Source organism: Helianthus annuus, chromosome 2, assembly GCF_002127325.2.
Source record: "Helianthus annuus cultivar XRQ/B chromosome 2, HanXRQr2.0-SUNRISE, whole genome shotgun sequence".
In the NCBI taxonomy this organism is placed as follows: Eukaryota; Viridiplantae; Streptophyta; class Magnoliopsida; order Asterales; family Asteraceae; genus Helianthus; species Helianthus annuus.
This window is the reverse complement of record NC_035434.2, coordinates 8,625,629-8,647,994: the sequence shown is the minus strand read 5'-3', so window position 1 is coordinate 8,647,994 and position 22,366 is coordinate 8,625,629. Positions and strand designations below refer to the sequence as shown.

At 33.7% G+C, this 22,366-nt stretch overlaps 3 protein-coding genes across 3 annotated transcripts; 2 read left to right on the top strand and 1 right to left on the bottom strand.

The window, feature by feature from the left end:
• Positions 1 to 2,183: 2,183 nt before the first annotated feature.
• Positions 2,184 to 3,528, top strand: LOC110885350. Its single transcript, XM_022133035.1, has 3 exons — positions 2,184 to 2,249; positions 3,154 to 3,348; positions 3,436 to 3,528. Exons 1-3 carry the CDS (start codon positions 2,184 to 2,186, stop codon positions 3,526 to 3,528), a joined length of 354 nt encoding a protein of 117 aa, XP_021988727.1.
• An 8,067-nt stretch (positions 3,529 to 11,595) lies between these two features.
• On the top strand, positions 11,596 to 16,075 carry LOC110909436 (pentatricopeptide repeat-containing protein At1g63330). The gene is made up of 4 exons (XM_022154397.2): positions 11,596 to 13,891; positions 14,765 to 14,981; positions 15,287 to 15,361; positions 15,830 to 16,075. Exon 1 carries the CDS (start codon positions 11,874 to 11,876, stop codon positions 13,773 to 13,775), a length of 1,902 nt encoding a protein of 633 aa, XP_022010089.1. The 5' UTR covers positions 11,596 to 11,873; the 3' UTR covers positions 13,776 to 13,891; positions 14,765 to 14,981; positions 15,287 to 15,361; positions 15,830 to 16,075.
• Positions 16,076 to 17,037: 962 nt separating this feature from the next.
• Positions 17,038 to 22,366, bottom strand: LOC110909451 (acyl-protein thioesterase 2). The gene is made up of 9 exons (XM_022154401.2): positions 22,225 to 22,366; positions 21,911 to 22,022; positions 20,641 to 20,677; positions 20,462 to 20,531; positions 20,022 to 20,126; positions 18,302 to 18,452; positions 17,790 to 17,872; positions 17,351 to 17,444; positions 17,038 to 17,260 (listed from the first exon to the last, which is right to left on the bottom strand). The coding sequence occupies exons 1-9, from the start codon at positions 22,253 to 22,255 to the stop codon at positions 17,188 to 17,190; spliced, it is 756 nt and encodes a 251-aa protein (XP_022010093.1). The 5' UTR covers positions 22,256 to 22,366; the 3' UTR covers positions 17,038 to 17,187.

Sequence of the window (22,366 nt, the reverse complement as noted above, 5' to 3'; positions counted from 1 at the left end):
AATAATAATAGAATTAAAGGTTTAATGATATGCACTTACATTGTCGTCTGGTTCGGTCCTTGGAGTGGACTTGTGACTCAATCGGGATTGGAAGAATTTGTGGGTATGTTGAAGAGTTCTTCAATGGCAAATTGTGGGGAGGAGCTCTTGCCTATGGGCATCAAGATCAACCTATGTGACGGTAGCAGTTGGACGACATGTGACAGGAAAGACAGAGTTGACCGATTAAAAGGCACTATCATTGCATCATTTGCAAATAGAATAATCGAACATTTTTTCATTTAAAAGTTAAGTCAACACTTATAAATAACTAATTTATAGTACTTGAACGTTTATTTCTTCAGAAGATTATTTTAACAATTTTAAGTTATATATTTGAGTGTTAAGCCACCCGCGAAACTCGCAGAATCTTAGACTAGTTACATATCATAAATGAGAATCACCTTCTTTCGCAACAAAAATCATAATCAAAAATAAATTCAAGTCCCTCCCCGGTTTGTAGTTCCACAGACATCTACATGTATCAAAAGAGTATCCATAACTAGAGGTGCATAAATTGGAAATTTTTAATAACCAATTTTCGTTTTTCGTTTTAAGGGTTGGAACCGGTTATTGCTATAATCAGTTCAGTTCCGGTTATTTGACTAAAAAAACCATACCCTATGGTAGGGTTCGGCTCCGGTTTTAAAAAAAACGGGCATTAAAATACCCTATTTCAGGTTTTTCTATACCCTATTTTGAGTGTTTTGGTATCCTGTTTCAGGTTTTTTAATACTCTATTACGTTTTAATACCCTATTTTTTCGTCTTTTTATTTATTTATTATTATTATTATTAAATATGAGTTCTATAATGTAAAAAAATTAAAATAAACACAGTAACATAAATTTAAAAAATAGATATTAGAATCATGTAATAGCCGGGTATAATCGGTACTTGTTCTAGTTCTTGTCTGGTTGGGGTATTAATCGGGGATCGGTTCCGATTTCAGGTATTGAGATCAAAATGCATACCCTATCTATACCCTACGGGTAGGGTCGTTTTCGGTTTCGGGTTCGGGTATAGAATACCTGGTTGTTAGAAAAACTGGTTCTGGGTTTTCTACCGGGTCCGATTCCAAATACGGTTTTTTGTGCACCTCTATCCGTAACCACAACTCGTCCGTGATAGAAGGATGAGAGAGAAGGGAGAAGTGAGAAAGTTACCATGACCCGCGAAGAGTTAGGAATAGTCCACCCGCGAAACTCGCGGAATCTTAGACTAGTTACATATCATAAATGAGAATCACCTTCTTTCGCAACAAAAATCATAATCAAAAATAAATTCAAGTCCCTCCCCGGTTTGTAGTTCCACAGACATCTACATGTATCAAAAGAGTGTATCCATAACTAGAGGTGCATAAATTGGAAATTTTTAATAACCAATTTTGGTTTTTCGTTTTAAGGGTTGGAACCGGTTATTGCTATAATCAGTTCAGTTCCGGTTATTTGACTAAAAAAACCATACCCTATGGTAGGGTTCGGCTCCGGTTTTAAAAAAAACGGGCATTAAAATACCCTATTTCAGGTTTTTCTATACCCTATTTTGAGTGTTTTGGTATCCTGTTTCAGGTTTTTTAATACTCTATTACGTTTTAATACCCTATTTTTTCGTCTTTTTATTTATTATTATTATTATTATTAAATATGAGTTCTATAATGTAAAAAATTAAAATAAACACAGTAACATAAATTTAAAAAATAGATATTAGAATCATGTAATAGCCGGGTATAATCGGTACTTGTTCTAGTTCTTGTCTGGTTGGGGTATTAATCGGGGATCGGTTCCGATTTCAGGTATTGAGATCAAAATGCATACCCTATCTATACCCTACGGGTAGGGTCGTTTTCGGTTTCGGGTATAGAATACCTGGTTGTTAGAAAAACTGGTTCTGGGTTTTCTACCGGGTCCGATTCCAAATACGGTTTTTTGTGCACCTCTATCCGTAACCACAACTCGTCCGTGATAGAAGGATGAGAGAGAAGGGAGAAGTGAGAAAGTTACCATGACCCGCGAAGAGTTAGGAATAGTCCTCCCCCCCCCCCCCCCACACACACACACACACACAAAGTTGTTATCTTGATTATCTGGCCCATAACATAACAAAACAAAAGATATTTGTGTTTGGCCCAAACATTTTTGGTAATGGCAAACAAGAGAGCAGAAGCTTTGATGTCGTCTTTGAATTCAAAAGGTGATGGAGTCGTCAAGGTAAGTTATATCTCTGTTCTTTTCTCGAACTCATTCGATATCGATTTACGAGTTTTTGTTTACGGTCTTTGGTATGTTCTGAATTACATAAATTCTTATCAAATGCCAAGAAGATTGTTGCATGCTATGAATATATGTTTTTCATGTTAATCTATTTGTGAAAAGCTAGAATTTGATGTACAAATTAATGTAATCATCAGGTTGTTGGTAGTATTTTAATATAGGTTTGTGCTTGAGCATATATCTTAAAGCCTTAAAATCCTGCCAAGTCTTGGAGCATACTGCTTTGAAGTGTTTTGGCAGGTTGATTAGCATTCTGAGTTATTCAGACATTTTAAGGCTGTTCGTGGGTTTACGGGTTGAATTCGACACAAACATAGGAATTTTACACTAACCCGAAAATCATACCGCATAACTGAATCCAAATTAGCATGTGTATTCACGGGTTGACTAGTACATGGCTCGTAGAGTCGTATAACACCTAAAAAAATGTTTTTTTTTTTTTTTGTATATTAATGCTTTATTATTCTAAATGTAAATATATAATTTTTTATTTTATATATTCAAGCAATATTGTTTAAACAATGCCATTTTATGTTTAAACTTTAAAATTTTGGTATAGAAAATACATAATTAGTTTAATTAAGTTACTACATAAAACACATTTTTAGAAGAAAAAAATGGGTTAAACTAGTTGAACCGCAAACACGTTGTGTTGACATGATCCATTTAGCTAAGCGTATCAGGTTCATATCGTGTCAACAGTTCACACCCTAAAAAGGTTTTGCATTATAAGAAAAAAAAAACTAAATATTGAGATAATATTACATCTTGATTAACCAACAATGGGTGAGAAATTCTGAAAACCCTTGGAGCATACTGATCATTTGAAGTGTTTGTGCAGGTTGATGAACCAAGAACTAACAAGATTGAAGTTGATAATGATATTGATGAACCAACAAAGGGTGAGAAATTGGCAGAAATGTCACCCACAAAGCCACCTAATGTTGAATCTGCTCATCTAATGCTTAAACAAGCACTTCAGGCAGAGGATGATCGATCCCTTCTGCTTCGATGTTTATATACAGACAATGGAAAGGTAATTTCCAAGTGCAAAATCATCAAATCACATACCAAAAATTTGAAAATTCTTATTCACGAGATTGTATTTTATTCTTATTTTCAGCTTATTGTAGATTCAATTCCTCTCTTGAATTCATGCGAGCTCTCAAAACTTATTGAGTTTCTCATAGGTGTATCGCGCGAGCTTGGTATCTGATCTGGAGTACTTACGATAATTTTCAGCCGCATCGTATTTATCTTCATAAATGCTTTAATAAATTCAAGAACAAATTGCTTGTATGTTATGTTTTTCGAGTGCGTGAGTATATGCTTATATCTATGCCTACTATAAGATCATATGAACAAACTTTATAGTTCTCATTTATTCTATGAACATCCATTTTGTTACAAATGTGCTTGTTGGTTGATGGTTATGCATATCATAATGGTTATCAATGCGCAATTTTGATTGTGTTGGCTTATGGTAGGCGATTTGGAACATGACTGTGATATATTCAATTGTAGCATGTCCTTCCTTAGGGTTCTATGTTGAAATCATCATTGTATTCATCTCACACATGACACAATGATAAAAATAATTAAGTTGGATCATGGTGAATAGTAATCTTAAAGCCCTATGGTAGACGCTTAAAATTGGTTGCATTTTACGTGTGAAAGTGACCAAAATTCAGTAAAGTGGAATTTTCAGCATGCACCTCAACTAGGGTTCAATATTGTTTGCTTTAAGTAATAAGTATGGGTTAAATTTGAAATTATAAGTTATAACTAAGTTTATATTTTTGAAAAGTTTGAAAATACATGTGAGATCAAGGAGATAACGATGCGTCATTTACCATAATCCTAACCAGTTAACCAAGAAAGTTACTGTGTTGCGACTTTAGATAGAGAAATGGTCGTCGTTAGGGGCTGTCGTTGGGATAGATGGCGTGAATAGGCATGTGATCTTAGCATTGTTGATGCTCTTACATTTTTAGACTTGGTTAAAGTTAAGGCTACAAACCTGGCACGACTCACTTATCTTAACGAGCTAGAATGTTGAGCTAAATCAATATACATAACTTTTCAATAGCAGGAACCAAACTAATTCATCACCATCTTATACTTAGGGGCTGTTTGTTTACCTCTTAATGAGGCTCTTAATGGTTGAGATCTCTTACTGGTTTAGCACTTAATGGTTCAGACTGTTTGTTTCATAAGCAAATGTCTGAATGGTTCAGACATTTGCCCATTTGCCTCTGAATGGTTAAGCATTATACCAAGTCTGAATGGTTAAGACCTCTAATCTGAATTGGTTAGACATTTGCCTCTAAACGGTTAAGCATTATACTGGCTCTTAATGATTCAAACCTCTTACTGGTTCAGCACTTAATGGTTCAGACCTCTTACTAGTTCATCACTTAACCATTCAGAAGTTACCAAACGGCCCCTTACAAATATATACATATACATATACACACACAAAGCATACCACCATAGAAGACTTCTCATAGGCATCTTCGTACCACTCAATTACACAAGATATATGCATTAGTCTTTGCAACCTCAATAGTTTTTTTGAGAAACTTTGTGCTCTTCCTCGAACCCCTCTTGAACACGAACTTTTGAACGACGTTAACTATTGAACTTGTTAACGTAATTGTCCTATAAACTCATTTGCACACAAGAATGTTAGGTTGCAAAGGAGCATACATCAATACCCAAGTGCGGTTAGATTATGAACCAACAACCTCTATACGCATGACATACCGACATTTCTTTTTTCTAAAGAAAGGTAGTAGGTTCAGAAAGATGAGTAGCAAATGCACAGAGGCCGGGTGCGAGTTTCCTTGAACACCAAATCAAACTAGTGATCGATTTCAGTTTTTTTTTCGAAACTTAGGATTTAGAACAACAACAACAACAACAATTGTACACGGTAAAACCCACCTATAAGCTATAACAAAGCTATTGGTAGGATCTGACAAAGGTGGGATATATGCTAACATTTTCCCTATCCCATATGATAAAGAGTCTGTTTCCAAAGAAACCCTATGCTCCAAATACCAATCGCGGCAAACACACAAAATTTATAAATCTATAAATCTATATTATATTGCATTAGGGATGGACATTTTAAGATACCCAAAAATAAGAACTTTTTCCCTTTTAATTTATAAATACACCCCTAGAATGAGGGTAAATTAGTCTTTTAAACAAGAGTTAATAGCCAAAATGGTCCCTGGGGTTTGTTCATTTTTGCCACTTTAGTCCAAAATCCAAAATTTTTAAATCTGGGTCCCTGAGGTTTGCATTTTGTTGTCATATTAGTCCAAATTTCAAAAACTCCCTTTTTTTTACTGTTGCAATCAGCCTATTTTGTCCTTTTTGTGCAGGGGGATTTTGGTCATTTTTATGAGTTATTATAACAAACTCAGATCAAGAACCCAGAATACCCCTGCACAAAAGGACAAAATAGGCTGGTTGCAACAGTAAAAAAATGGGGGTTTTGAAATTTGGACTAAAATGGCAACAAAATGCAAACCTCAGGGACCCAAATTTAAAAATTTTGGATTTTGAACTAAAGTGGCAAAAGTGAGCAAATCTCAGGGACCATTTTGGCTATTAACTCTTTAAACAATAATTATACTTTAGCACCTTATCTTATTAAGCTTAAATCCCTGAGTTTTAGCATAATTATAGGTAATTAGTTACACTTTTCCCCCTCCACAACAACATTATAATTCTTTTACGTATTCTTGTCATGTCTTATAAACTATCAAATTTTAAAAAAAAAAAATCCAAAAGTATCATGACAACCTACTCATTTTTGTTGACGTTTCGATAGTTGTCTTGATCAGTATTGACGTGTGGATTAAAAGGTACAAGTAGATGATACCTTAGCGTACAAACGATTAAAGTCCAACATACTTAATCATTACCCCAGAATGTCAAGTGATTAAATACTTTCAATTTGATCCTCCGATCTATATTACAATTTAATCTCTTATCTTTAACAAAATTATAGATAATTAGTTAGTAGTTAAATTTTATCCCTTTATAAAAAAACTAACCCCCCCGATTTTTAAACAGTCACAACTTTTTGGTACGTTAATATTTTTTTAATTACACCATATAAACCATTATTTTATTCTCTTTACTTTGAGTATAATATTGCTATAGTTTTTAATTAAAAAGTTGATACGTTACGTCATTAACAATGTCTAAGGGTGAGTAGTAATTGAATCGTTAACCGAAACTTAACCGAATCAACCTAAAACTGACTCGAATTAACCAAAACGGTTTATCGATTTTTTGGTACTCTCATTTAACCAAAATTAACTTAACTGAACCATTCATATTTCATATATTTCAAACTTTTATACCTTTAGTTCATGTATTTCATATTTATACCCTAATTTATGTATTTATACCTTCATTTCATGTATTTATACCTAAATTTCATGTATATCTAATCAAAAGTTTTAGCTCAAGTTTGGTGGTGTTGGCTATTAACCGAAATTAAATGAATCAAACCAAAAACCATCAACCTAACTAAATAAATCAAACCGATTAACTGAAAACGAATTGATTAATAAAATAGACTAATTAATGACCTCGATTTCAGTTGAGGATAATAATCTAATCAACCAAACAATGCACATCGTGGCAATGTTTTCATATATTTCTAGCTTTTATACCTCCAGTTCATAAATTTTATATTTTATATCTCTATTTCATATACTTATACTTTCATTTCATGTATTTATACATCAATTTCATATATTTTCTAAGCAAAAGTTTTAGCTCAACTTTGGTTTTTGCTATTAAATGAACCAAAACAAAAACAGTCAATCTGACCGAATAAACCGTATTGATTAACAGAAAACCGATTGGTTAATAAAATAGACTAACCGATGACTTTGGTTTCGATTGAGGATAATAACCAAACGAACCGAAACATGTACAACACAATGAAATAAATTAACCGATTACTTCAATTTGATGTATATTCATCACAATGATACAACAATAAATATCATATGAATAAAAAAACTACAAAAAACGAGTATCGCAATGTGATGTCTCGTTCCCGCCGCATCACGCGGGCATTCTCCTAGTAAATAATAAAAACAGATGTTACCAAATGGAGTAAAATAAAACAATACACAACATATGGGCACACAAAAAAACGTGACGAATGTGGGATAAACCTAATCCCTTAAAACCAACACAAGACCTATCTATACCCTCTTTTAGGGGTGTGTACAGTTCAGTTCGGGTTCGGGTTGGTTCAGTTTTATAGCAAAACCGAAATGTTTGATTTTCGATTTTTGAAAAGCGTTCGGTTTCATTTTCTTTCGATTTTAGGAACGGTTCGGTTTCTAGAAAAAAAAAGGTAAGATTCAAAAATAAAGAGTGTAATCTAAAGGTTAAATTACATTTTTCGTTCTTTATGTTTGTATCGAATTGCAATGGTTAGCCTTTAACTTCAATAATTACAGTCACAATCCTTTATTTGGAAAACCCACTACACTCTACGTCCTTTGGCCCTAACAAGGTTAAAATTTTTAGTTAAATATGACATGTGCCTTGCACATGAGGGTAGAATGGTAATTTTACTGATTTATATATAAGTCTCTCCCCACATACTACTCTTTCTCTTTCTAAAGACTCTTTCTCTCTCTCACAGACACACCACTCTCTATCTCTCTCTATATCCAGCCACCACCACCCACCACTTGCCACCACTATCATCACCACGGTAAGCACCATTCACCACCGTCATAAGCACAATTCACCACCACTGTCGCACATACGTACCCTTTCTTCTATATCCAGCCACTCACTCCCAGCCGTCAGCTAGCCACCAACAACCAACACACCACCACAAACCAAAACTACCAACCCACCACTACTTGAACTCCTATTTCTTCCTTGAAGAAGCATCTACACAAAAATGGCTTGAAAACATTAAATAAACAAAAACCCCTCTGTCTTACCCCTCTAAAACTCACCACCGTACAAAAAGAACTCACTGGAACTTCTCTGGAAAATCATCACGCTCAGATTTAACATTAATCGTACCTGAAGAAGCCGATCCACATGAAATGGAACATTGCAAGTCAAAACAAGGTTTCCGGAATTCTGTCGGAACTTTATCCGAACCCTAGGTGGGTCACCGGAGTTGCGACTGTCATGACAATCATCAGAGGTGTGACTCTCACAGTTTCCACCATCGTCGTGACCTCCCCTCACTCATCTTACTGTCTCAGCCTCTCTCTCTCTCTCTCTCTCTCTCTCTCTCTCTCTCTCTCTAACTCAAACCACTCATATGTCTCACATCTCTCTCTTTAAAATTCCCTCTCTAAAACTGTGTACCAGAGATGGTGGGTGGTCGATGGTGCACATGTGTAGGTTGTGAGTGGTAGGATGGTGTGGTGGTGGTGGTGGCAGTGGGAGTGCAGGTTGTTTCGGATGGTAGGTTTAGAGAGAGAAAGGATTGTTTATGTTTTAAATCTAATTTGTTTTAATTGTTTAAATTTATTTTAGATAAATAAATGAGTAAAATAACCATTCTACCCTCATGTGCAAGACACATGCCATACTTGACTGAAAATTTTAACCTTGTTAGGGTCAAATGACGTATCGTGTAATGGGTTTCCAAATAAAGGATTGTGACTATAATTATTGAAGTTAAAGACTATCCATTGCAATTAGATACAAACATAAAGGACGAAAAATGTAATTTACCCTAATCTAAAATTTAAGAATATTTCTTAGATATTTACATTTAAATTAATATATTTAATATTTTTAATCAGTATTGCTCACATAAATCTAACCTTCTAATCTATTTTTATGTTTCTCCAAAGTTTTAATTAAAATATTTTTTTATAATACTCTAGAAATCATTTAATTTTTATGTTAAATTATGTTATTTTTTAAGCAATAACCAACATTAAATAATTTGGTTATTTGGTTTGGTTCGGTGCAGTTATTTTCGGTTTTCATAAAATGGAAAACCAAAAACCAAACCATAACGGTTCTGTCTTTATGGTTTGATTAAATCTGTTTTTTCGGTTTTATACGCACCCCTGCCCTCTTCTAAAAGTCAATTACCTTAATTTGTCTTGTATCCAAAATTATTTCTTTAGAAAGGTGAAACTCTATCAGATGTTGCGAGGGCAAGATAGTTTAGGCATGCCTCTGCTCCTCATCCTCGCAACAATGAGGGCTTCCGCTGCTTTAACTGTCGTGGCTATTAGATCCTGTCTAGTCCATTTATGGTTTTCTTGTACAACCAACAAAGGTCCGATCACATGAGTAAACCCAATGGTAAAAGGTCACTAACGCCCGCAAACGTAGACGACGCTGGTGACCTGGCCCACACCAATTCAGAAGAAACTCATCGCCCAAAGGCCCATTATAGTAAAACCTCTAGCTCATCCCGTAACATTTTTGTTGTAAACAAGACTCAAATTCAAAACCTCTATATTAAAAGGTCATGGGACTTCTACTAATGCACCACAAGATTTAAGATGGGGTTTTCTATTGGCACACCCTTACATATATCTACACACTTTGCTTTTTCAATACGGGTTGTATAAATCCAAAAGCCAAAAGTTAAATCTGCAGATGTCAGTCATTGTCTGGCTGCTGGCTGGACCTATACGGGTCGTATTGAATTGTTTTTTTTACAATTGTTTTATACAATATTGTATAGTTTTAACAAAGTTTAATAAAAGAATTCTTTATTTTTTTAAACAATTTTTTTTTAAATTGTCATGTAATATAGGTTTGGTACATGTTTATTATACTATACTATACTTATACTATAGTATTTATGTTATCATATTATATACTACACTTATACTATAGTTTATTATATTATACTATGCTACACATATACTATACTATACTACAACTATAAGCATATACGAGATCTATAGTACACCTATAGGCCTATACAGGACCTATACTAAACCTAGAATTTATTATACTATACCATACTTATACTATAATATTTTTGTTATAATACGAGACCTATACTATACTTTAGTTTTGAGAAAAACACGGAACGCATAGACCGGTATAAGTCGATAATGAATTCAAAACCAGACCGGACTGGTATAAGTCCATAATACGCCACATACAGACAATATCATCATAGTACGACATGTAACGACAAAATATGTAAAGTAATGATACAGTACGATGCGTATAGCTACAATACGACACATAAGAGTACAAGTGAATTCAAAACAAATTGACACGTAATCATAGAATACGATACCACACATAATGCCAAAATATGTCAAAATACGGTCGTATACGCATCGAAAAGGCAAAACCTAAAATTATGAAAATTTGATTTTACCCCTATACGATGCGTATAGGGGTGTCGTTTCATAAAAAGGGGGCGTATCAACATAATACGAGACTTTATACGCATTGTATAGGTCAATACGAGTTACGACCTAGTTTTGACCTATACGATGCGTATAGGGGTAAAATCAAAATTTTATAATTTTTTAAAATTATATAATAAATGTTATATACGATACTACAGTTTATTATACTATACTATACTACAACTATAAGCATATACAAGATTTATACTACACATTTAGGTCTATACATGACTTATACTACACATATGCTATACATATATTACATCTATTCTACACTATACCTATACCTATACTTATACCTATACCTATACCTATACTACAAGTATAAGCATATACAGGACCTTTACTACACTTATATGCTCGTACGAGACCTATACTTCACATATAGTATAGTATAGTATACTACACTACATACGATACATGTCACACATAGAAAAACAATAATATACCATAAATGTTGCATAGATAAAATATAAGTGGAGTTCTTCGGGTGGAGAGTTCCTCTAAACCGACTCCCCACAAAAGTTGATTTTTTTAGGAGAAGTATGTCTTTGATTGCCAAGGATTGTACATGGTATAAAAAGTGTTTTTATTTTAAAAAAAATATATATATATTTTTTAGAAAACTTTGTTAAAAATGTATAAAAAAATATGTAAAAAAACTTTTTCAATACGGCCCGTATAGGTCCAGTCCACTAGACAAAATCTGACACATCAGCGTTTATTGGAAATTGAAAAGCTGATGATATCGATTTAAGTATCTAAAGTGTGCCAATAATACACACCTTTAAGATTTTCGATAAATTAATTAATTTAAACCTAAATTTAACAATAAAAAAAAACAAATACTAAAACCTAGACCAATTAAACTTGGTACTTGAGAAACAAGCAATTCACAAAGAACAAGTCCTAGCCTTTTCTCGCACCATAACTAAACCCACCACCGTCGCCGGCCGCCGCCACCGCTAATCCATCGTCTTCAACTCGACAATAGGTTAGTCATGTTTAAGCTCATTAAACCCTGTTTCTTGCTTAACTTTTTTAGGGTTTCAATATTCTTTCACCCATTATTACATCCAGTTCTACCATTGCACCAATCTTGATCAATAACTGAAATTTCGTTCATTTCATTCATGACCCATCTCAATTCATGTTGAAATTAGGTTCTTTTCGTCCTCAACATGCTCTGTCCCCTTCAAATTTCCAATCTTTTTACAAAATTACAGCGTCTTTACACTCCAAGATTCAATTTTTATCCCCAATTATGGATACCCAGATGAACTATGAGTTACTAGATTCAATGCTTTCATTTAACCGGATGATCGAAAGGACCCCGGTTCCTCCGGTTCGTGAATTCAATCAAATCTTGATTAAAATTGCGAAAATGAAACAATACCCTGCTGCGATTTCGTTGATTTTGGACCATGATATGTTAGGGTTTAACTCTTTTGTTAAACCGAATGTGTATACATTTAGTATTGCTATAAATTGCTTGTGCCATATGGGTCGGGTGGATGTCGGGTTTTCGGTTTACGGGAAGATGATTAAACTTGGGTATAAGCCGGATTGCGCGGTGATTAACACTTTGTTAAGAGGGCTTTGTGTTGATGGTAATGTTACTCACGCGGTTAAGTTTTTTGACGAGATTGTGAGGAATGGGTTGGAACCGACGGGGGTGACGTATGGGACGTTGATAAATGGGATTTGTAAAAGTGGTGACTCGCAAGGTGCGCTTCGGTTGCTTAAAGATATGGAGGAGATGGACGTGTGTCAACCGGATACGTTTGAGTATAATATGATTATTGATCGGCTTTGTAAAGAAGGGCATGTGACTCAAGCGCACGAGATCTTTTGTGAAATGGTTTCGAAAGGGGTTTTGCCGGATGTTGTGACGTTTAACACTTTGATTCGAGGGTTTTGTAGTTTGGGTTTGTGGGAAGAAGCGAAGTTGTTTTTGGACGAGATGCAAGATAGAGATATTTTGTTGGATGTAGTTACGTATAGCATAATCGTTGACTTTTTGTGTAAGAAAGGCGAGGTTGACGAAGCGCGTAAAATGATCGAGTTAATGATCGAACGAGGTGAGAAACCGGATACGTGTACTTACACTGCACTGCTTCACGGGTATTGTTTGGTAGGTAAAGTGAGCGATGCTAGAAAGATTTTTAACATTATGATAGCACAAGGGTGTGTGCCGAGCGACGTTAGTTACACCGCACTAATGCATGGATGTTGTATGCTTGGCAAAATGAATCACGCTAGAAACATCTTCGATATTATGGTCAAACGAGGATATACGCCTTGTGTTATTAGCTATACCATCTTGATTGACGGATATTGCAAGATTAAAAAGATAGATAAAGCGTGGGATCTCGTTAGCGAAATGTATAAAAAGAGAATCGTTCCGAATATCGTGACGTATACGTCTCTCATCAACGGTTTTTTGCATGTTGGAAGATTCCGAGAGGCGTTTCTTCTTTTCGACGAAATTCAAAAACATGGTATACTTCCAAATATTTATACTTACTCTACTTTGATCGATTCTTTGTTGAAAAACGGGAAACTCGACGAAGCGTTTAAATTGTTTAAAACTATGGAAGCTAGTGGTATAATCCCCGATATCGTTCTTTGTACTAGTCTTATCGACGGTTTGTGTAAATCCGGAAAAATCGATGTGGGCCATGAACTGTTTAATAAACTTCATGCTAGAGGCTTGCAACCTAATTCTCGTACGTATAATGCTTTAATGGGTGGTTTTTTTATGTACGGTAAACTTAACGATGCGAAAGACTTGCTTCAAGAAATGATGGATGGAAGTTGCAAGTTGGATGGTGTTACGTATAACTTAGTTATTCAGGGATTTCTTCGATATAATGAGATGAAATTAGCGTTATCGTTTCTCGATAGAATGGTTGGTGCCGGTTTCTCTGCAAATTCACACACGTCGTCAATCTTAGTGCATTTGTTGGCGACAAACGAGTTGGATGATGCTGTAAAAGACGTGCTTAAGAAGTTCTTTCGGTTTATGAACAAAAAAAAGTTATGTATTTAGTGAATGGAATATCGGGAAGCGGGCTCCGGTGAATGGTTTGCCGTTCAAAAGAACAGTTTCGGTTGTGATATGAATCTGTATTTCTTGTGTTCATGCTTGCCGGTTATGTCCAACAGGTATTATATCAAACTTTACTCTATACTCCTTAACACTACATGTAATGTATTTAATTTTAATTTTTTTTTTATATATTTCTTAGGGGTGGTAATTTTTACGCATACACTTGTGAACGGATCGATTCGGATGTCGTTTTATATAAAAGGGCCCAAACTAAGACATTTAGTTAAAAGGCAAATACGAAATAAATAATCCCACCTAACTCAATTTGGCCGATAATAATCCCAAGTCAGTTATTGGTCGATAATAATCCGAACTGGTCAAATTTTTTTTGCAAAACAGTCCGCCGTTAAAATAGCTTAACGGAGTTAAGTTTTTTTCCGAATTACAACCCGATGTTTTAGGGCTTTTGATCAGAACGGGGATACGAGTCGATTGATGTAAAACTTACCTCGAAATACTGCCCCAACCCACGAAAACGGTGCTTCAATTCGGGTGTTTAAACTTCCAATTAACAAAAATCAAGCCATTTCGAGCACAATTTCGAGGTAAGTTTTACATCAATCGACTCCTATTCTCGTTCTGATTAAAAGCCCTAAAACATCGGTTTGTAATTCGGGAAAAAAACTTAACTCCGTTAAGCTATTTTAACGGCGAACTATTTTACAAAAGAATTGACCAGTTCGGATTATTATCGGTCAATAACTGACTTAGGATTATTATCGGCCAAATTGAGTTAGGTGGGATTATTTATTTCCAATTCGCCTAGTTAAAATCATGAGACTGAGCCTTGAATTTTATGAAGAACATTTACGTTTTATCCAAACATAAATAATATGAAAAAAACCGTGCCTCTAATTGACGATTTGATTGGTGTGGGCCGACACCTTTTATCATTTTATTTCTAACATTGTTTTTTATGTCCATTAAAGGATCGGTGGTTATATTAAACACGGGTTGACTCGAAGAAGCCCCTTGATGAGTCGTCACTCGTCTGAGTTATCTCCTATTTGGAGACTCGGTGAGCCTATCGGTTTGTGACTTTTAGAGATGACTTGAACCCTGATGACTTGGAACAAGTAGTGAGAAAAAATGAGGCTGCAAAAGTGTTTCTTTAAAGACAGTCGTAAATGCGGAAACAAATAAAAGGTACACATGTTTTGATGCCTAGAATTTATTCATATTAGATGTAATCAATGGCGCAACTTAGAGGAGGCCGGACCGGGCCTCGGCCCGTGCGGTTTTTTCGCCCAGTAGTGTTAGATTTCAGGTTTTCGAGAATTTTTTTAAATGTGTATTGGTTCGGCCCAGGCTGATTTTATCTCCAAAAAACATCGGCCCATGCTGAGTTTTAGGTCAAGATCTTCATGTACTTATGTAATATTATTTTTTTTATTTTTATTTATTTATTAAGCTTCATATAATAATCTTATAATACTTGTTTCTTTCTGCAGTACTTAACTTGGAGACCAATATTTATATGCGCTTGTCGAAGACAAACGGATACCTGAAACATGACCATTGCCGATGTGAGTTTCCTTGTTTCACAAGTTACTGTAATAACTTTAGGGAGTAAACTGCCAAAATGGTCCCTGAGGTTTGGTCACTTTTGCCACTTTAGTCCAAAACTCAAACCTTTTGAATTTGGGTCCCTGTGGTTTCAATTTTGTTGCCATTTTCATCCAAAAGCGACCAAACCTCTTCCATTTTAGCAGTTTACTTTAACTGTAGGTTTGAGTTTTGGACTAAAGTGGCAAACGTGACCAAACCTCGGGGACCATTTTAGCAGTTTACTTTAACTGTAGGTTACCAAAAGAGAACCATAGATAAAAACCGTCTCTGGCCTGTTCTGCGCCACAAAAAAAAAAAAAAAAAAAAAAAAAAAAAAAAAAAAAAAACTACCTAATTTTTCACTGATCCGTATGACCCGTATTAAAAACTTGCCTACATATAACCTGACCCGCTTGACGTATAATTTTCAATATTCTGAACCGTAGATATGAGACTCGAGAAGCTTCAAGACATCAGACGGATTCAAGAGAGCAACCGAGTTTGTAATAACCTGCAAAACCAAAACCAAAAACAATATACAATCTTGTATATAAATTTTTTTGAATTATTTGTATGAGGATTTTGCCCTCAATGACGTTAACCGTCTGCTGCTTTTAACGTTATTTTCACAAAATTAGTAAAATAACGTTAAAATTAGTTCATCAATATCATTAATTCATTATCAACTTCAATCTTGTGCATTGTATCTCCATGATCTATTTAGAAATTTAAACCGATTATATAGGATGTCCAAAAGTAAGACCACCCGCAACGGGAGTTTGTGGGGTGGTATGTTGCTGACGTGGCGCATAGGTGGCAGGGGTAGGTTACAGGCGGCACAAATTTCTAGGGAGAACCGGAGAAGTATGTTGCTATGGACACTGTTGATGGGAAATGTGAGACTAGACAAGTTGGGGGAGAGAGAGAGAAGTCGTTTGAATTTATAAACCAAAGCAAATTAACTGGTTTAGGATTCAGGTAGTTTGATTCACAGTTCGGTTTTAGTAGACGTAAAAGTGGTCTTGTAACCTTTTTTTTAATAATTTATTTGATTTTAAGAGTATCTCTTATGTATAATTATTATTTTCATGAATCATCTTTATCAATTTAAAAGTTTTAATTCAAACTAACGATTTTGAAAAAAAAAAAAAAGAGTTTTAATTCATCCATCTAACTACTAAAACAACTGGTCCAACCGACTCATTCAACCTGACAAGTTGGTTTGTTATTTTTGAAACGTGTAAATTACTTTTTTAGTTCCTGTGTTTGTTTTAGTGGTTTTTAACCATTGAATCTGAAATCAAAAGTTTAACATCCTGAGTCCCTAACCGTTCATTTATAACGTTTTGAGTCCAATTTTTAACACTTGTACTTTTGATTTTTGACTCAAGTGGTTAAAACCACTAAAACACAGGGACTCGAAATGTTATAAAATGAATGGTTAGGAACTCAGAACTTTAAAATTATTGATTTTGGACTCAAGTGGTTAAAACCACTAAAACACAAGATCTCAAAAAGTAATTTACTCTTTTGAAACTGTAGTTAGCAGTTTGACAAACGAAAAACGAATAATCAGATAACGAAATAAGTCAGTAACATATCATTTATCCCACAACACAAATAAATCCTAGAAAACAGTACGTTCGCAATAACATAAGAACAAATTCTCCGAAAATCATTTATTTTAAACCAAGAATTCAAATGCAATAATATTATACATACCCTCAATCAAACACTACTAAATTTCCCAACTCAAAATGTGTAGGTACTACAAATTGCAAGAGTGTGTTGATCTTGCAATTGTTTAAGCTCCAAGCCTTGCATTTAGCCATAGACAGACCTCTTCCATTTCTTTGGGGACCGTAAAATGCCCAAGCCTACAAATCAGACGAAATCACACGCTATAAGATTATTATAACGTTATTTTCGGGGTTGTAAAGGGGCAAAAGTGTCATTTTATTTAATACCCTTCGTATGTTTTGAACATAACGTATGTGAATCCAACTGAGCTCAAGATCTGAGCGGATCTCTCTCCAAATTTATATGGAACAACTTCATCGCCTGTAAAGTTGCTATGTTAAATTATGCATAGAGGTAGTGTAGCGGTCAAGCAAGTTGGGTAACAGGTTAAAAGTTAACACAGACAATTCTAAGTACCAGTCAAAAAGAGTCAGGATGACATGACCTGCAAACAGTTTTTTTCTTTCATTTTCTAGAATTCTAGAATTGTTTAAATATGATTATTAAAAAACAATTTAAAAAGTTTATCCACTAAGAGTACGCTTTGGTTGGCTTTCATTTTAGCTAAATGAGTTTACCCAAACTAACCCGTTAGAGATGAAACATAACTCAAACTGACCTGTTTACCCATAAACAGGTTAAAACTGCCTTGTTTGAAATACATACCGAGTCCATGACACATCAAAATAGGTAATGAGGCAGCACGTCCAATAGCATCATGTGATCCTTCCATCATGTTTACCAAACTCCTTCAAAAAAATCAATCAAATTAAAATTTTAGTTAAATAAACAAATGTAGTTTAACGGGTTGTTTGACTTCGTCAAATATCAAGAACACCCTCCGTATCGACAAAAGGGAACATTTGTTAAACGAAAAAAGTCACTAAAATATCGTAGACTTTCACTCTTTTGCCGTTGTATGCTAGAAAAAATGTATTTCTTTCATTCTTTGCATACTTTCGTTTTTTACTGTTGTATGTAACTTTGTATAACAGGTAAAAAACAGTGACATGGCGGTGTGGCACATCACGACACCGCCACGTCACTATTGTAGCAAGTAAGCATGTTACATACCATACAAAGAAAAACATTTTTCTTACATACAATTACCAAAAGAAAAACATCTTATGGTAATTTGACAAAAAAGGGGATATTGGAAGGGTATTATAGTAATTTACAATCCAGCAGGAAGCCAGCCACTCAATCCAACAATAGCCTTTAAGTTAACAGGGTACAAGGTGCCATTTCCATATCTTCCTTGAGTGAAACAAGTTGCAGAATAAAGGGCACATGCAGCACCCATACTGAATCCCCCAATACCAAATTTAACTGTTGAAAACAACACTAAAATTATTATTACAATGAAGTTAAGCTAATTTAAATTATACATTTGATTTCTTCATAAATTTAATAAATGCATAAAGATCATGAAGGCGTTAACGGGTTATAGATAATTCTTGGTGAATCTATACTATATAATAAAAGAAATCTGATTTGGGACACATGTCATTCAATGAGGGCATCAATAATTTATTGATAAATTTTAAATTAAAAAGATTCAAAAATTATATTAGAATTTTATTTTGATTGTAAATCTAAAGTTTAAAATGTGTTTTAGATATCTTTAATATTTGAACCGATTATCTAATTAATAGATACAAATCACTATTTTTCATAAAAACTATTTACTTCATTTTATATCTCATAAACAATTTAAATATCTTCTATCCGATTTAATTTGAAAAGATAACAACATAATTTTCATAAATTCTCAAATAGTTAATTTATACTATTAGCATATATAACAAATAAATCATTTAATTTGAGTTTTTTGAAGTTCGGGTCATTACGATATCTATATCTATACTTTATACAATAAAAGAAACCATTACACTATACATAGTATTTTCTCAACTATAGTTAATTGGTTTTATTGATTCAATTTTTGTCTATTCATTTACATTACTTTTATTTGTCTAGAAGTCCCTTTTCAGACCTTTCAAATGGTATGAGACATATTACATTATCAATAGTTTTTATTGGTTTCCTTACTAACTGTGATAAAAGTAATTATTTCGTACAATTCATATTGGTTTATAGCTTTGAATACGAGCATACCTTATATGTTAATGATAGCGAAAGTGAGGAAACTATATTTGGATGGTAGAAAATATAATATTATGCCAACATTAACCGTCAGAATAATCTATTATCAGATAAAATTAGACACGTTACCTTTGAACAAGAAAATGTCACAATAAATATTAGTAGTGGTACAAAATTTTAAGTTCCTATGATAAATCCTAAAACAAATAACAGATCATCTTATCTTATTATGAATCACTATACAAACTTCAATATTTATTTCGTATTTGGTCTGCATATTACTCTATATTATATATACTTAGATCATATTATGAACATATTTTTTTTATTTCACATTATAATTATGATTCATCCCGTGTATATTACACAGGGCAATAACCTAGTTATTTATAAAGTATTTTATATTTAAATTAAGAATAACTGTTAGTTTTGAGTTTATTTATTTCTGTAATAGAGTTTGAGTCGGGTACTCGGGTTAGGATTAGAATGAGTCTAGTATAAATATCTAGTTAGATCTATTGTAATTTGTGTGCTTTCATTGATAGATAAATAAATAAAAGAGACGAACGAGTTTGTTCAGTCTCGTATTTTATGTGTTTGTTAAGGGTCTGATTTCCAAAAGATTGAAACTTGTATTGTAAATAAAAGACAAGTCATACATAAACATGTGGAGAAAACCTTCGTATTTGTGACCATGTGGTAAACTCAACGGACCCCACCAATACACTGCTAAAAGGGTATTCACCATATACGTAATCTATATCGCTTAAACAACAAAGGAAGAGAGGTTACCATCACCGGGCTCTGTAGATAACAAGTTTGCTATGTGTGAAGCCGAAGCGTCTAAACCTTCAACATCATTTGGACCATCTTCTGAGAGCTCTCCTTCATCAAACCCTATTATGGAGCAAAAATGTCACAAAATTATCTTTTTTACCATAACATAGTTATAATAAATTCTCTTTGTGGCATAACATAATTATAATAAAAAGGTACAATTGTTGAAAATCTCTATGGACTTTTGCATAATTCACACATAAGATTTTGGACTTTGTTTTTGCATGACTAAATACATTATCACTTAAAACTAAATTCCCATAACTTCTAACAATTCAATCATGCAAAAGTAAAATCCAAGAACTTATATGAGTATTTAGATGATTTTTTGATAGTTACCCAAATGAAAAGAAATAAGAAACGATAATCTTATGTTTTTAAGATTGATATCTTACACGCGGTGCAAGGAAATCCGCCAAGCACAGTCACTGGGCGAGTAGGAGCAGTCGGGCATATCCATTTAATCTGCAAAATGTAAAATCTATATGTTAAGAAAAAGGCAATTATTCATAAGAAGAAAGCTCTTAAAAAGACGTTATTTGAGAATTTAGGCGGGTTGTGACAATATGCTTACGTTCGGGAGAGGAAGGTTGTCCAAGAGTTGAGACCAGCTGCAACAAGAAACACGAAATTTAAAATGAGAAAGTATACTACATGAATTAGGACACAATAATCAATAGACGGGTTTGGGAAGACTAGTGTGTCAAATGTCAAATATTATTAAAAAATTATTATTTTTATTTGGCCAATAATAATCGTATTTTTTAAGAAAAATAGTAATAGGTTTTATGCATTAAAAATACACTTTGGCTACTTTTGAGTTCCAACGCATTTGTCGTGTTTCCTTTTAACACTGTTTTTTTTACAATTTGACCCGTTAGAGATATAAATAAAGCCGAATTAACCCATATTATAATGTCCTTCATTAAGCATATATCATGCACTTTTTTTTCTTTATTTCTTTTGTTCTTTTTAATAAAAGAAAAATCTTTTATTTGTGTAATGGAATTTCTTTTGTTCTTTTTAATAAAAGAAAATTCTTTTAATTGTGTAATGGAATGGGACAAGAAAAGCATAAACGTACAACAAAGACAAATACTTTAATGATTTCACATCACCAAATATGTTAAAAATCGGTTATGAAAGGAGCATGTAAATCAGAATAAGAATCTCATGAATTTTCTTTCTTAATAGTTTATATATAAAAGCATATTTAAGAAACTTAATATAACCAATCACTGAAAGTAACCAAAAAAAAACAATAAAAGTTTAGAAGGACAATTATCAAACAAGAGTGTGTTATGTGTAGGCCTATAAATGAACATGTACGGGGTTTGGTCGTTAACTTTAACCAAATGAACGAACATGAATACGTAAACGAACAGATTGTCTTGTTCGCAATGGTTCCTTAAGAAAATAAACATGCTCTTGTTAATTAGTTCGTTAATATTCTAAACGTAGGACACCGATGAAAAGCAAACAATGGTAATGGTTTTGTAAAAAATAAAAAAAATAAAAAAGTTGAACTTAAAAACACATTGGTTTAAGATGACCCAAAAACACTTTAATTTATTCCATTTTTAGTAAATAACTAACATAGGATTACAAAAAGAATATTCTTACAATAACCTAAATAAATAAAGTAAAATGATTTAAAAGGTTGTATTCGTTAGATATATACTTTAGACAACTTTCAACCCGTTTGACCAGTTCCCCTTTTAGCTAAATATCTTGATTTGATCCGTTTGAGGTCAAACACAACCCAAATCGACCCGTTCTTTACAAATGCATACCATAAACAGAATAAAGAAGGAATTAACGACATTAAAAACTGATTAATCTACCTGGAGCCATTATCGCCAAGACCATGCAACCAAACAACCGTTGCGAGGTGTCTCCCTTTCGGCCTCACTACATAAGTCCTACCAAACTCCACCCTCCTCGCGGTTCTACTGCCTGAAATTTGCAACCAATGCATGAAATGATTTTAAGACGCGTTTAAGATTTCTTATTAAATTTGCTTATATGCTTGTTCCATTTTTGAAAAAAAAAAAAAAAGCAGTAACTTTAAATTGCTTATCCAAAATAGCTTATTTCACAGATGAAAATTCATGTAATTTTAATGATATGTTAAGAGGAAGAAAGAGTATGAACTAACCGGAACCGATGGAAGCATTTGTGTAACTCATGTTTAAATAAGATGTAACAATGATAAACCACTAGTTTAAGTTTGTAGCAGTGAGAGGCTGTTCATGCAATTTATAGGCAGATTGGGTAGTCTCAAAAGGAATAAAACATGT

Excerpts from the sequence above, each read along its gene's own strand:
- LOC110885350 (XM_022133035.1), top strand. The coding sequence starts at position 2,184 with ATGGCAAACAAGAGAGCAGAAGCTTTGATGTCGTCTTTGAATTCAAAA. Across the intron at positions 2,250-3,153 it reads AAGGTGATGGAGTCGTCAAG|GTTGATGAACCAAGAACTAA; the intron begins GTAAGTTATATC and ends GTGTTTGTGCAG. Across the intron at positions 3,349-3,435 it reads TATATACAGACAATGGAAAG|CTTATTGTAGATTCAATTCC; the intron begins GTAATTTCCAAG and ends TCTTATTTTCAG.
- LOC110909436 (XM_022154397.2), top strand. The coding sequence starts at position 11,874 with ATGTTGAAATTAGGTTCTTTTCGTCCTCAACATGCTCTGTCCCCTTCA.
- LOC110909451 (XM_022154401.2), bottom strand. The coding sequence starts at position 22,255 with ATGAGTTACACAAATGCTTCCATCGGTTCCG. Across the intron at positions 20,678-21,910 it reads CTTGGCGATAATGGCTCCAG|CTGGTCTCAACTCTTGGACA; the intron begins GTAGATTAATCA and ends TTCTTGTTGCAG. Across the intron at positions 17,873-18,301 it reads GGCTGGCTTCCTGCTGGATT|GAGTTTGGTAAACATGATGG; the intron begins GTAAATTACTAT and ends ATTTTTTTGAAG.